This window comes from Cupressus sempervirens, chromosome 10 (assembly GCF_028749045.1).
Source record: "Cupressus sempervirens isolate cs-2001-9-10 chromosome 10, ASM2874904v1, whole genome shotgun sequence".
In the NCBI taxonomy this organism is placed as follows: domain Eukaryota; kingdom Viridiplantae; phylum Streptophyta; class Pinopsida; order Cupressales; family Cupressaceae; genus Cupressus; species Cupressus sempervirens.
Window position 1 is genome coordinate 463,745,153 of NC_143127.1, and position 16,377 is coordinate 463,761,529.

General features: G+C 34.9%; 1 protein-coding gene across 3 annotated transcripts in view; it reads left to right on the forward strand.

The window, feature by feature from the left end:
- Window positions 1–16,377, forward strand: part of LOC149534706 (cyclin-C1-1-like) — a 150,449-nt gene that overhangs the window by 102,861 nt on the left and 31,211 nt on the right. For 2 of the 3 annotated variants that reach the window (XM_089807530.1, XM_089807531.1), the window contains exon 7: window positions 13,466–13,510. The exons of the other annotated variant lie outside the window; for it this stretch is intronic. In XM_089807530.1, the coding sequence (XP_089663656.1) occupies window positions 13,466–13,510 (45 nt within the window). The remainder of the gene's footprint in view (window positions 1–13,465; window positions 13,511–16,377) is intronic. 3 annotated transcript variants of the gene reach the window in all.

Below are 16,377 nucleotides of genomic sequence, written 5' to 3' on the forward strand. Positions count from 1 at the left end.
ACTCTATGCATCTATCGGTTTCAATAGACCAAGTGCTGGTATGATTTTCAGTTTTTATGTTTCTTCATGATTTCTGTGAAGTTGTTTTCTTAGATGACTTATCATGGATCCACTTCATAGAGATTCCTCCCTTTTTCCCCCATATGATGAAGAGGCCAGTTTTACCCCAAACCTTCATATTATTTTTGGCTATGAATGGGTTGAGATTTCCCCCTCCAAGTATATTTCAATCCAAGAGTTCCATGAGTAGCAAGAGAGGAAGAAAAAATCAAGCCCATATGTTGATTCCTCCTTAAGTCGAATCTCCCTTGCAATATCAAATGATTAGTCTACTCAGTTTCCCATCAAACCTCATAATGATCCCAAGGCCAAGTTAGAAGAGCTCTGCGACCATGTAGATGGTTTGCTCTCGAGTTTTTCTAACTTTGGAAGGACTTTCTAAGAAATTCATAATCCTTATAGTTTTTTCAGAAAGTGGGAGCTTTGCTTTCGTGATGCTCCTCATGAGTTCTTGGATTGATGCGATGCCTAGCGACATGGAGATTTGGATATCTGATCCTTATGCGTGTCAGGTGGTAAAGGAAAACGCAGATGTTTTCAAAGAGGCTCACGAGGCTCTCTTTTATTTGTAGCAGGACGAAGAACTAAAACAAAAGAAATACGAGGAGGCAAGACTCAAGCTTGCCTGAGTGTAGAGAGCTAAAGTTCAAGAGCCCCCAAGGCAGAAGTTTGCTAGATTCAGACAAAGCAACCCTTCCCAGATTTCTACTTCAAGCTGCCCTGAACCTCAACCTACAGTTCAGACACCTCCACATGTCAATGATGGTAAGCCCCAAAATGATTATTGTTCCTTCTTTGTTGTTCATGAAGAAGTAGATATATCTTTGCCCACATCAGAGACAACAAAAGAGCAGCCACCAATTGAAGAACATGTGTTGTAGCAGGAGGTTGAGGAAGAGGAACATCAAAAGGAAATCCTTGTCCCCGAGGAGGAACACATGCCCGCATGCAATGTCACAACAGAGAAGACAATCCAAGAAGAAGAGTTTCTTTCTTCTTCAAGCCATTATAGGAATTGTTGTGACATGGGGACACCACAGTGGATGGGGAAGATTGATTTCTACGAACTTGAGGCCTCATGTCTATCTAACAAGTCATCTTCCCCATATGAGGAACATTTGTTGCAGCAGATTGACCTTCATGATACGGAGGATGAAAAAGAGGATCCTGGGGATAGCTCTATCCTTGAGGTGGAACATGCCAATATGCATGAGGTTGCCCCTCAACCTATGCATGTTATTGCAGATATAATGGAGGAGATCGATGATGAGGATGGCCTTTTGGATGAGTTTGATGCTATCTGCTCTTCCATAGAGGTTGAGTCATTATGTAATGTCCCCACTAATAGGGTTAGTTAGGGACGAGTAATACCTAGAAAATAAATGTTAGAAACACAATAATAATAAAACTAACTATATTATTCTACCCTCTAAGTTAACCCCAATCTTAAGGACGTCTCCAGATCGGGCTTCTTAGCTCATAGCTACCTCGCCGTCATCTCGGGAGTGCACCCCTTAAGATTCTTCTTGGACGGGCATCCTCTATCCAAGGCCAAAGACATATGCATATGTTTGACAACATTAGAATATTTTGGTACGTCGATTATCGACAATGGCGAACAATGGAGATCTTAAATATCTTACATGCTCCATGCTTTGATATTGACTCTCGGCCATGGTGGACAATGGAGATCTTAAATATCTCACATGCTCCATGCTTCGAGTTTCATTAGTATCCATGGTATTAACCTCATAGGTTAACACAGTATTATCCACAAGTATGACTCATTAATATAAATAAATATAATTAAACAAATATAATGCATAAACATACCTTCTTCTTTTCTTGGTCCATGAGGCTCTATCCTTAGTCGGCCTTTCAATGAATTATTCCTTCTAGATTATCTCAACTCTATATTTACTTTCCAAAGTTCATTTTCCAATTATAAGGAAAGAACAAAATTATACTTTTTGTTTCTTCTTTTCCAAGAGTCACAACCTTTCATAATACAAATGCTTTGACAAGTCACAACACTTCATAATTATAATCCTTTCGAAAAGTCATGACACTTCATAACTAAAATCCTTTGGAAAGGTCCCACTACTTTATAATCACAATATTTTTGAAGAGTCACAACTATTCATAATTATGACCCTTTCAAAGGTTCACATCCTTTCAATATCATTGACACCTTTTCAAAAGGTCACTCCCTTATTTTCTTCATATTACTTTTCTCTTCCATTTTTCCTTTTTGAACTCCTCTCTTTTGCTCTTCCTTTTTTTCCCCTCTCTAAAATAAACTCTCCTCCCTTTTATATCTTAATTTTAAGGAGTCATGTCTATTTGTTAAATCTCTCGACTTTTCATTAGATTTAGTTAATACATAGTATTTTATGTTATATTATTTATTTACTTACTAATTTGTGTTTATTATTATTTATTATGAAATTCTATTTAGAAAGTTAACATACTTTCTACAATATTGTCTCTTGTATTTAATTTTATTTCTTTATTTACTTCTTGAAAATTTATTATTTTTTAATTATTTAAAATGTCATACTAAATATTATTTCATTAATAATATAGATTAAATAATAATAATTTCCTAGTTTTATAAATATAACTAAATATCATTATTTATTTAATAACATTTTATCATCTAATTATTCTTAAAATTCAATCTTAAAATGGGGATATGACACATTATCTCCTATATATGAAGAGCATGTTCTTCAACAGCAACAAGAGGAGAGTGCCTTACTAGCCACACCATCATAGCCAGCCCTTGTTGGCCAAGAGGATACAAGTGTTGTAGAGCACAACACGATTTAGGCTAACTACCTAGACCTAGGACCATCAAGAGGATGCCCCATCAGGCATTTAGCTCTGCAACAATGCAATTATGGACAAAATATTCTCTTTAGGCACCCAAGCGGAGAAGGAAGAACCTATGGTGCAATCCACATGCTAAAGTGGCGTCGTCCATGTACTCTCCGCACTTAGGAGTGGAGAAGTATACACTTGGAAGGATATTACCACTCAAAGAGGCTATAGGAGTATGTAAAGGATGAGAAGAGCCTATGCGGGTATCGAGCATGGGAACTACCATTTATTTCAATATCATTGCAAATTACTCATTTCATTCCTAATGAAGATTGGGTGACACCTCATTATATTTTAACCCCTATTTGTTTCAAAATAGTTATCGGTTAGCAGAATGATTATGTATTTACAAACTCTATAATGAAGTATGACCAATTAGTTTTATTTTTGAAAAGGTACGATGGTTGAGGAATTGTCTCCCCATCCTTTATAAATATAGGAGATGTAAATCAAACAAAGGACACATTATACTTTAAAAAAAATAATGATCTCCATAGTCAAATTATATGTGCCCTCTTAATATATGAATATTGTTTCATTTGGCAAGGATTGAACTTTGAACTAAGCTCGTGGATGTTGGATCATTGAGTAAAGTTTTTATATGTGATCTTGGAACCAAATTGCAGTGGATTGATCATTAGGAATGAGTGTCTTCATTGCATTTTTATTTCTGGCATAACCAGGAAGTGTATTTATTTTATTTATTTGCATGAAGCATAAGAGTCTAAAATATTAGATAGTTTTATTTTTTGTAAATTTTTTTAATCTTTGTAAACAATTTAATATCAGATAAGTGGACAAGATCATTTGTAGCATTCTAAACTTGATTATCATAGATATAGTGGAATATTTAATTGTTTCCGTATCTATGTCTGGTTTGTCTCCATACCTTAGGAGTTAAAGTGCATTTTGGACTAGTTTAAAATTGCATATATATATTTGATACATTGTGTCTTTGATTATTAAATTGTCTTTAGTTGATGTGTGTAGAATTTTATAAAGTTGTACATAATAAACTTATAATCTTGACTCTATTGCCCTTTTGATTCTGGCACTGGTCTTTGTATTACTTGTAAGTCATAATCTATATGCTGGCAATTATCTCATATCTTTCCTTTGAAGAATTAATATATTCATTTGTTGCAATAATTCACAATTATTTTAATTTTAAAAACATTCATATAATCATTTATTTTGTTTTCAATTCAAAAACTACGAGCTTGAATTATATACATTCTGAAGTTATCATCAAAATTGTGAAGTTGACATTATTTCGGCAACTTTCTCTTTTTTGTGCAAATTGATAGTTTTCTATATTTCTTGCCAATTTAGAAAACTTTTTACATTGATATTCATATTGATCCGCTATAAGTATCTTGGACCTAAGTGTTTCCTTCAGGATCAGGTGCACCCGCCTAAGCCTTGCAGACCCAGAAGTGCAGAGGACTTGGATCGAATTGATCAATCCTGTCAAGTTGGCCTATAACCAATTGGATATCCCAACATTGAGTTGGCAAGACTCGTAGGATTCCAATCTGTGGTTTTGTGAACCAACATATTGACGACTCTAATGGGGAAAGTTACAAAATAAACCCTAAGAGTGTTTGATTTCAGACTAGTAAGAGTTAATATTCTATTTGGTTTGTTAAGAGTATTTTGATATATTTGATATCTCAGTTAATGATTTTTTTACATTCATTAAACTGCATTTGATTTCCTTGAAGATTTTGATCTCTTGTAATTTTTGTTATGAAAATTCTAATTTGCTTTGTGAAGATTAGATCTTGTAGAAGCACTACATTTTTTTCTTTAAGATTTTGCTGCAGATTTGATCTTTGATGAGGTGTACTCTACTAGAGAAAAGAGCTGAGATTCTCAACTTCAATTCATTTCCTTCATTTGGAGGTGGCGAATCTATTGTGTTTTGGTGAAATTTTGTTTGGTACTTCACGAAAGGGGAGTAACTAGATCATCAGGGATTCTGCTTAGGGAGGAGACTTAGAAGGAAGTGACTTGATCATGTACAATGGAGAATATGTATTATGAACAGGAAGGGGACCTATGTTACACCATGGAGGAAGCACAGATACACCCCTTAAATGCATTTTTCAATTTGGAAAGTTATGAAGGTGAATCCGCAGTACAATTCTTCATGAGGATATTTAATGCCTATCAAGAAATACCTTCAGAATACAGACCTACATCCTCTGATCTTTTCAATAGAATGTGAGAACTAGGTCTCTTATATGATCATCAATTCCTTATCTTTCTCAAACTTATGTATAATGAACTGATTGCAGAAGAGAGTGAATGCAAGACTGAAGATGCATATGAGTTAAGTGATGTTTCTTCAAATACAGAAGAAATTTTGGATACAATTGAGGAAGAATCCACCCATGGTGAGACTTGTATGACAGCAAATACTAGTGAATGTGGAAATGAGGAAGATGAATGTCTTAGCATGGAAGAAATCTCAGCCTTATTAGACATGGAATATAAAAAGTAGGTTGAGAAGGATGGCCCAATTTTTTCTCAAAGCAGAATAGTGGATCAACATATATTTAGAAGGTGTTTGATAGATCCCAAGAAGGTAAAATATTTGATGAACTTGTAATTGATCTTGATAGTTTATCAGATTTATTCCCTATAATGCATGGAGAATTTCTTTGCGGAAACAAATCACTTTGTGAAGTTAGTCCATGTTGCGAAGACACAATGAAAGAAATATCAGACCCTACAGAGGATGATTACGTGTATCATGATGAGGATAACAAACCTAATGATAAATTGAAGATGATAAAACTCATGATATGCATTGAGGTGTGATATTTTCAGCTCATTATATGAGCAGGAATTATATCATATGTGTGAAGATGAGATGAAATCAGACGAGCACAATGAGGTGAGTGTGTTAAACTTGATACATGGTTCTGAATTTTTTTCAAATGTCATATCCAATCATGGTCTTGACGAGAGAAGACCTGTATTTCCTTAAAGTGAGCTATTTTCAAAACCTTTTTGTGAAGAAAATCAACATTTTGAGTATGGAGATCGAGCAAATTGTGTTCTAGAAGATATCTGAATAGAGGAAATCTATCTAGATGCTTTTGTGACTGATCAAAAGCATGACAATAGGGATCTTTTGTTTGGTAAATACACACATTGCACTCGATGATATATCAAAGGCTAAACTAGAGTGCATTGATGAAGCAGCGTTGGTAAATATTGCCCATAAGGATGACATATTTGATATAGGTATGAAGCATGAGCAGCATATTGAGGTAAGTATCCCTAAAGACTATGATAATATTTATTAAGAATATGCTCATGGAAATGCTTTTAAGTTTTCATCATAACTCTTTTCAGGATTTTTCTTCTGTGTATACTAATCAAAAGAGTGAAGCAAGAGATCAGATGTTTGGATTAAATGATAATGAAATTTAATCCTTTTCAAATGATCCTATTGATAGGGCAAAGGTAAATTCTAATCCTAAACAAGTAATGAAAGAAAAGCACATGTGATGTGATGATTATTTTTTATTTCGTAACAGATCAGATTTTAGTAAGGAACGATATGATAACATATTCAAAAGATCCAAGGTGTTATATGATCATAACTATGTGTTTGATAGAGGGAACAATTTGTGTTCATTTTGGGGGGCTTGGGGCCACCCAATTTCACCTTGCATCATGTGAAGCATGGATGCTCGGTCTTCTCCTCGAGAGATAGTTGGAGTCTCATCATGCCCACAAGGAGCATATGTTCCTACTGAGAGCCATTGATGGAGCCCTAATTTTTTATTGAGTTATTGGCCTTCATTGCATTTGTTAGATCATGTTGATTTGTGCAAAAAGGGTCTTATCTCTCCCATGGACCATCATTATAGTCGTAGTAACCGACCAAATATAATAGATATTGCTTGGTATGGGGTAAAGGCGATTGAAGAAAAATGCTAGAAGAAGAGTTGCTGGTATTGGTAAATAGTAAGATGGTGAAGACATATTCTAGTGCTCTACTTGAGAATGTGGATTGCCTTGGCTCATTAAGTACTAAAAATAGTCTGGAAAAGTAAAACCACCGATATTTCTGATATAGTTTCATTCATACTACAAAAGATGAATTCTGGTATCTAGTGAGGGATCTTTTCAATTTATTAAGAAAATATATTCAGATCTAGATATGAAAAAAAAAATAAGGAACATCTGCATTGATTTATCTTTGACACTTTCTTGATTCCTATCATTGGTACCAAGTGCTCATATCATAGGTAAAATTCCTCATGAAGAAAGATGGTCCATAGAACAAAGTTGATCAAAGATTTTTGTAAGGAACTTTGATATGTGCATCGGCGTAATTAGATTGCATTCTTTGAATAAGAATAATCACGTGTAACAATGGGATTACAAATTAATTATGTGTAACAAATAATGAATCTGGTTGTATAGATGCGGCTATGTGTTTTACTACTTTTTTATGTGTACCGCAATCTAGAATTGCCAGTTTGAAATGGTTAGTGATTATTAAGTTTGCAGACTAACGTTGAAGATTATGAAGCATGTTTATTGCATCTATTTCTCAGCTTTGCGCCAAAGAATTGAAGAGTGTATGACTCGAGAATATATTGTGACTTGATGATACTTAAGCTGTACTGAGGACTTTGACGATATATGCAGTATCTTGGAATGTTTGTCAGAAATTGTTAGCAGTGAAAAAACTTGTGTTGATGAATATGTTGAAGAAACGAAGTGCGTGCCAGCAACATTATATATTTTTGGAGGTCTCTTGTTCAAAAGCAATGCTCAGGCTTAAGAATATCTAGAGTGCACAACAAATTGGGAGCAACACTGTCTTAAGGTCCCAAACAACTTTTAGTGTAAGAATGTTGATTTCCTAATGTATAAAATTTTACCACTTTGCTCAACTAACTCCTGGATTGATTCCTTGTGTATCATGCGGTACTAAAAAGAATTGTGCTTTTACCTTACAACTTAGGTTGGAGTCCATTTGAAGAGGGCCGCGTGAGCTCTTTGATACTTTTGCCCAGTGCTTGAAGCGATTTGAGGAACAAGCAAAGTGATTAGATACATTGGATTTGAAGAAAGCTTTGATCAAGGGCTAGTCCTCGAGTCACTGCAAGAAGCAAAATCGTGTAGATTTCCAAAGACAATTCTATTCGAACCATCAGATGTATGATTGATGTTCTGAATCACTAATGGCTTTTAGAAAGATATCCCGTGTTGGTGAGAAATTTACATATTAGAGAGATTTTGGAATGCCCCCCCACCTCGAATAGTAGAGATGTAGGAAAAGGAAGTATTATAGGTTCAACTATTGGAAATGGATATGAATATGAAAGTAAGCATGAGCCTCGGTTGTTGAAGAGTGGTCTTCCAAGAGATTTTAGTATTTTGATGTGATTCCCATCTATGCTCTTCATTTTGCCATCATTGAGACTTTAGCATCTATGCTTCCCAAAGTTGTATGAATAAGAGAAATATTTTTGTGACTCCTTGATAAGTTTATATCTGATGTTGCTTTGTATTGTTGGAGATAAGGAAGAGGTGAATTGAGCAAGTATAGACAAATTATTGTCTTCAGGCGCCCGAGTGGAGAAAGAACCTGAACATAGCATTGTGAATAAGAGGTCTATTTGCGAACTGAGACACAATAGAAAGGATGATTCATTGAAGAACACCCATGGTGAAATGAATGAAATCTCTAAACGCAATAACAATGCCCCTCATACTAAAGCCGCATCGTCCATGTACTCCCCGCACTTAGGAGTTCAAAAGTATACACTTGGAAGGATATTACCACCCGAAGAGGCTATAGGAGTGTGTAACGGATGAGAAGAGCCTATGCGGGTATTGAGCATGGGAACTACCATTTATTTCAGTATCATTGCAAATTACTCATTTCATTCCTAATGAAGACTGGGTGACACCTCATCATATTTTAATCCCTAATTGTTTCAAAATAGTTATCGGTTGGGAGAATGATTATGTATTTATGGACTCTATAACAAAGTATAACCAATTAGTCTTATTTTTGAAAAGGTGTGATGGTTGAGGAATTGTCTCCCTATCCTTAATAAATATAGGAGATGTAAATCAAACAAAGGACACTTAATACTTTAAAACAAATAACGATCTCCATACTCAAATTATATGTGCACTCTTGATATATGAATATTCTTTCATTTGGCAAGGATTGAACGTTGAACTAAGCTTGTGGATATTGGACCATTGATTAAAATTTTTATATGCAATCTTGGAATCGAATTGCAGTGGATCGATCATCAGGATGAGTGTCTTCATTACATTTTTATTTCTAGCATAACCAGGAAGCGTATTTATTTTATTTATTTGCATGAAGCATAAAAGTCTAAAATATTAGATAATTTTGTCCTTTATATATAGTTTTAATTTTTGTAAACAATTTAATATCAGATGAGTGGACAAGATCACTTATAGCATTCTAAACTTGATTATCATAGATATAGTGAAATATTTAATTGTTTCCGTATCTATGTTTGGTTTGTCTCCATACCTTAGGAGTTAAAGTGCATTTTGGACTAGTTTAAAATTGCATATATATATTTGATCCATCTCATCTTGATTATTAAATTGTTTATAGTTGATGTGGGTAGAATTTTTTTAAGTTGTACATAATAAACTTATAATCTTGACCCTATTTCCCTTTTAATTCTGGCACCCGTCTTTGTATTACTTGTAATTCATAATCTATATGCTGGCAATTATCTCATATCTTTCCTTTGAAGAATTAATATATTCATTTGCTGCAATAATTCACAATTATTTTTATTTTAAAACCATTCATATAATCATTTATTTTGTTTTCAATTTAGAATCCACGAGCTTGAATTATTTACATTCCGAAGTTATCATCGAAATTGTGAAGTTGGCATTATTTCAGCAACTTTTGCATTTTTTTGCAAATTGATAGTTTTCTATATTTCTTGCCGATTTAGGAAACATTTTGCATTGATATTCATATTGATCTGCTGTATGTATCTTGGACCTATGTGTTTTGTTCAGGATCAGGGGCACCCACCTAGGCCTTGTAGAGCTAGAAGTGCTGAGGACTTGGATCGAATTGATCAGTCCTCTCAAGTTGGCCTATAACCAATTGGATATCCCAACATCGAGTTGGCAAGACTTGTAGGATTCCAATCTGTGGTTTTGGGAACCAATAGATTGGCGACTTTACTGGGGAAAGTTGCAAAATAAACCCCAAGAGTTTTTGATTTCAGACTAGTAAGAATTAATATTCTATTTGTTAAGAGTATTTCGATATATTTGATTTCCTTGAAGATTTTGATCTCTCGTAATTTTTGTTTTGTAAATTCTAATTTACTTTGTGAAGATTGGATCTTGTAGAAGCATTGTATTTTTTTCTTTAAGATTTTGCTGCAGAATTGATCTTTGATGAGGTGTACTCTACTGGAGTAAAGAGCTCAGATTCTCGGCATCAATTCATTTCCTTCATTTGGAGGTGGTGACTTTGTTTTGGTGAAATTTTGATTGATACGTCATGAAAGGGGAGTACCTAGATCTTTAGGGATTCTGATGAGGGAGGAGACTCAGAAGGAAATAACTTGATCATGTACAATGGAGAATATGTATTATGAACAGGAAGGGGATCTATGTTACACCATGGTGGAAGCACACATACACCCCTTTAATGCATTTTTCAATTTGGAAAGATACAAAGGTAAATCCGCAGCACAATTCTTCATATGGATGTTTATTGCCTATCAAAAAATACCTTCAGAATATTGACCTCCATCCTCTGATCTTTTCAATAGAATACAAGAACTAGGTCTCTTATATGATCATCAATTCCTTATCTTTCTCAAACTTATGGATAATGAAACTGATTGTAGAAGAGAGTGAATGCAAGACTGAAGATGCATATGACTTAAGTGATGTTTCAGATTCAAATATAGAAGAAGTTTTGGATCCAAATGAGAAAGAATCCACCCATGGTGAGACTTGTATGACAACTAATACTAGTGAATGTAGAAATGAGGAAGATGAACGTCTTAGCATGGAAGAAATCTCATCCTTATTAGACATGGAATATAAAAAGTATGTTAAGAAGAATGATCCAATTGTTTTCTCAAAGCGGAATAGTGGATCAACACATTCAAAAGGTGTTTGATAGATCCCAAGAAGCTAAAATATTTGATGAACTTGTAATTGATCTTGAGAGTTTATCAGATTTATTCCCTACAATGCATGAAGAATTTCTTTGCGGAAACAAATCACTTTGTGAAGTTAATCTATGTTGCGAAGACACAATGAAAGAAATATCAGACGCTAAAGAGGATAATTACATGCATCATGATGAGGATAACTAGCCTAATGATAATTTTGTAGATGATAAAACTCACGATATGCATTCAGAAGGTGTGATATTTTCAGCTCATTATATGAGCAGAAGCTATATCATTTGTGTGAAGATGAGATGAAATTGGACAAGCACAATGAGGAGAATGTGTTAAACTTGAAACATAGTTCTGATTTTTTTTCAAATGCCATACAAATGAGGGGCGTACAAGAGCCAATTGTTCTAAGGAATCATTTTGTGACATTTGTTAGGCACTAGGGCACTCCATCAGGGAGTGCCTATACAATCTTAAGACAAGGAGTGGTCAAGTGTTCTTTAGGCACGGGGAGCAAAGAGTGACAATAACATAAATTGATTGGTTCATCTTCCTTCACCACCTCTTTGCAACAGTCACGGTCTTTTTTGTGGATGACATTTCATCTTTCCCCTTAGACAGATGTGCAAGTGTTAATGACCACACTAGACAATGTCGACCAAGTGCGTGCACCATTGTGCAAGCTACTAGATTCCATAACATACTGATGCACAAGATTTTGGTCTTGTGACCATTCTACTCATCAATGCCAAGTGCACACATATGCACAAAGATTTGCTGTGACACAAGGCACCAAGCCATTATTCCAATTACAGTACACTATTGCACATGTGTAAGGCGTTTGCAAGCCACTTGTTCTAGTTTGATTTTGGGTGAGGTGGATTGCTCATGCTCTTAGTTTTTCTCTTATAGTGCAACTTATGTGAAATGAACCATTTTCTCATGAACATTTTGTTATGTCTACTATTGACTTGCCATACTTAAGTGATTTCAGTGCATTCCACTATTTTGCATTTTCAACCCCACAACCTTACGCTTGCCTAGGGATTATTTATACTTTCTTGTATGGTTTACTGGTTTTGGCATCAATCATTTGGCCAACTTCTTCTCCCACTTTCTTTGGCAGTTCTTGTTCCAGTACCAAACTTATTTTGTCATTTTCTTCATCAAGTCATTCCATAGTGTAAGAGTACAAGTTTGCAATTTTGAAGATAGGTGATATATCCATCCCTTTTGAAAATTTGTCTCATCTGCATCTTTTGCAAAATCTGACAATATTTTTAATGGCTAGTTTTCATCCATTTCAATTTGTCACATGTTCCTTTAGGGAAGCTTTCCCTGTGTTTGTGCTCAAAACTATGATGGCAACCTAAAATTCCAAGCAACTTCTGTTTTGTATGTAGGCTGCTAGTATTACACATTAATCTTCTTGAATTGTATGCCTGCTTGTTATAATTTTAATTAGGATAATGAAAAAAAAAACCAATTCATCTGTAGACAATTATGAAAATGTTCATAGATAAATCAAATTGATTGTAATACGCTAATGTAAAGCTTGATTAATATTATAAAAACTATTTAAAAATGAGGTGGTGAAAATGGGCATAATTAATAAAAGGAACAAATTTCACTCTACTCGACAAATTGGAAAACTCTCTTATGGAAAGTTGGGCTATAACATAGTAAAAATGTAAATTGTTACTTTTATCTGACATGGAGTGCTCAATATAGGGTTGGTGTCTTATTATCAGGAAGAGGGCATCAAATAGTTGATATAGCAGCTAGATGTGGACATGAAAGTGTTTTTGAAGGAACCCTATCCTGAAGATTTATTGCATCTGATGTATAGATGCAAGTGCAAATATCTGTTAATAAACTTGACCATGTTCTAAAAAAAACTAATCAATTTAAGATTCTTTTCAAACACCAGAAGCATTGTTATGGAGACTTAGAACCTCTTCAATGAATAGCACTAAGGCTTTGTCTCTTATTTACTGAAAGGGAGTCTGAGTAATGCAGTGCCTCACTGTTTTAACTTTAGAGGTACCTATGTAACATTTTTAAAACTTAAGCTTGCACTGTATTTCTCTCTTTTATGTGGATGGGATAAGTCTTTAAAAAGAGGATAGTAAATGGGTTCTGGTGAGTTTGATTTAGGGATCCATTGGAAGTTTTATCTAATTCTTTGGTTGCTAATCTTATTTCCATGGTCTATGCATAGAACCTAATTTCTGTTTGCAGATAGAGACATTTTCTCTTTGAACTAGATCAAACTTGATATGTGGACATCTTTTTGTACAAAGAGTTCTAATTTGGATGTACTCCTTCATTAGGTTTTTACAAGATGCAGGGTTGAATGATTTGACAAGTACGGCTTGGTAAGTTTGAGTTTCTATTTGTACCATGGCAAAGCATTTCTGCTATTGGATTTCTGCCAAGATTATAAATTATCTGAAAGTTAAAAAGTTGTTACATTATTTGTTTTCTAGACCATCTTAACTGGAAGTTTCTATCTAGAGAATGGGCCATTGTTGGTAGTCTGTTTTACTTTGGTTAGAATGGATGGAATCTGTAGATTGTTCTCGATTCACTTTCAGGAATCTAGTAATAGTTTTTATTTTGCAATCTATCTCTTAATTAAGTGATTGATAGCCTTAGGGAAACATAAATGAATATTTTTAGCAGGTGAGTATGTATTCAAATAGATTCTTTGGAAATGTCAGGTCTGCCAACTTTTCCGTTCTAAGTACATACCACAATTCTTTAAGTTTTAATGAATTTTGGTGGTTACCTAAGCTATTAAATTAGAATTAGGTATTGTAGATATGAGTGTTGTTCCTCTACGACATGCAGAATCGAATACTAAATGTTTTGGAGTGAAATACCAAATTCTCAATTGTCTCTTGAATAAGGTCACTTCTCATGTGAAGCTTGCAAAGTAAGATAATGAAATGACTTCAAGGTTCTCTTTAATTGTGGCTTTCTCTCAATTTTATTATGTTATATGCTGGTTATCACAAAGGGACATGCTACTCATTTTGTGGATATCAACTTCTATAGATTTGGCTTCACAATGTGCAATGAAAACATATTTTGATTTCTGATTCTTGAAGTCAACTTCTTCTACTTCTACTTCTAACTATGAATGTTAGGAAGTAAGGATGAACTTGGACTCTACTAGATGCAATCTTTTAGCGAATCCACCCACCTTGTGCAATCTTCTAAGGTATACTCAAATGTTTATCAAATCAATAACTCCTCTTCAATCTCATCAATGGATGCAAACCAAAGATTGAATAATTGAAGTTAAGTACTTTTACTAGCTAACCACAAACAACACACTTATGATCAGCAAGAGGATAGTGGCCTAGTTTTGTTTGAGTCAAGCAAGTAAACATCCACAATTTCTTTCATCCAACTAAGTTACTTCTGAAAAAAATGACATGAAATCTACTCCAAGTAAGGAATTGAAGAAACCATGCAACACTTTAAAGCAACATTAAGTAATCCACCATGAAGACCAACAATGAACCACTGATCACTTTGATAGCATTATGACAACAATTCCAACAAGTCTCAGGTAACAAGCATTTCTTAGTGAACAACTTGGTATCAATAATATCACTCTTGATAGAACTTGGGTAGGCTATGACTCAAGATTGTTTTTGCGCTCCCTCACAGTAGTGAATGGACTTGGGGCTCTTAGGGCCCAGAGGAGATTATTCTTGCTTTACTCGAAGGTCATTTTGGATGAACACCTCACTAAATCGCAAGTAACTGAACTTAAATATTCCAGGGATCTTGTTGTAGCTGCTATAAAGAAAGGGAAGTGGGCTGTTATTTAGAACTTCAAGGTAATTATTCATGATTCCTTCGTGCTGGTTGGGAATCCCGATCCTTGGATGCATCTTAATGAACGTTCGCGGTTTAGGGAGTCTGCCAAGCTTCAGGACAATATAGTTCTACAAGTTAATTGTTTGAGCGGTAATGAGCCTCTTTGGTCTTCTCCAGGTTTACTTCACGATGACCTCGGTTTCTTGGATCTCCTTTTTTCTCATGGAGACCCATGAGAGCCCGACTCACCCTCTTCTTGGTATGACTGGCTTTCAGTGGATTTTAACTTTCAGGTGTGAGACTAGATTCTCGAGGGGGGTGGGGGGTCGGGGGGTTCACAGCTTTGGTGGTGTTGCTTGTCTTGTCAGGGATCATTTGTGGGGACAAACTTCTTTGTCTTACTCTGATCCTTTGATCAGATTCTTGTGGGTTCAGTTTTGTTGTGTGACTACCCATCATAGGGACCTTAATGTTGTATGCTACATCCACTTGGTTGCATCCCCATATGTTGTCCATAACGGCCCTGACAGTGAACCCTTTACTCACCTTTAGGATAGCATTGCTCAGTTATCTTCAGTCGCTGAGATACTCATTCTGGGTGACTTGAAGGCTCATGCTTAGTGCACCCAAACTCCTCTCCACTACAAGGGCTGCAGATCCTATATGTATTGGGGACACATTTCCAATTCCCCTGGGGCTCTAGAGGTCTTTTGAGGATGCTCTTGGTCCAGACTTCTCAAATAGTTTCTTCCAGACTTCTGAAAAAACTAAGAAGCCAAACCTTCGAAAGAAACCATAAATATTAATCTCTTCAATTCATTGGGAGCTATCCTTTAATTTATTGGAAATAATTAAATATTTCTCCAATGGTGTTCATCAACATTAATAATGCTATGGTCTCAGAAATTTTAAGAAACAAGCGCATAAATATTCACTCCACTATAGTTAATATAAAAAAAAATTCTCAGTCACTGGAAATAAGCATGTAAGGAAAAACCTGATATTTTAATCATCTCAATGAAATGAGTAGCTTTCTTGAATTATTCATGAGAACCATGCATTATCAAAGCTTCATGAACATTATCAACGTTGAATCCATGTTTAAATATATTCATTTTTAATCTACCGCAGGAGCGCCCACATCATAGGAATTAATATTGATATTATATTATCACTCGGTGAATGTGTCGTCATTAACCATAAGATAAATCAACCTCCTTTTTCAACAAACCATTGAATATTTGAAATCCGAGTTAGCCTCACTGAGTTTTTCTTCATAATACTTGGAATAAAATACTTTGCATAAACTTTATCCTCCAAATCAACAAATCTCACAAGTTGGAAGGAAAACCAAGTCTAATACCATTGTAATGTTCCCTACTGAATATTTCCCTAAATTTCTCTCAATTTT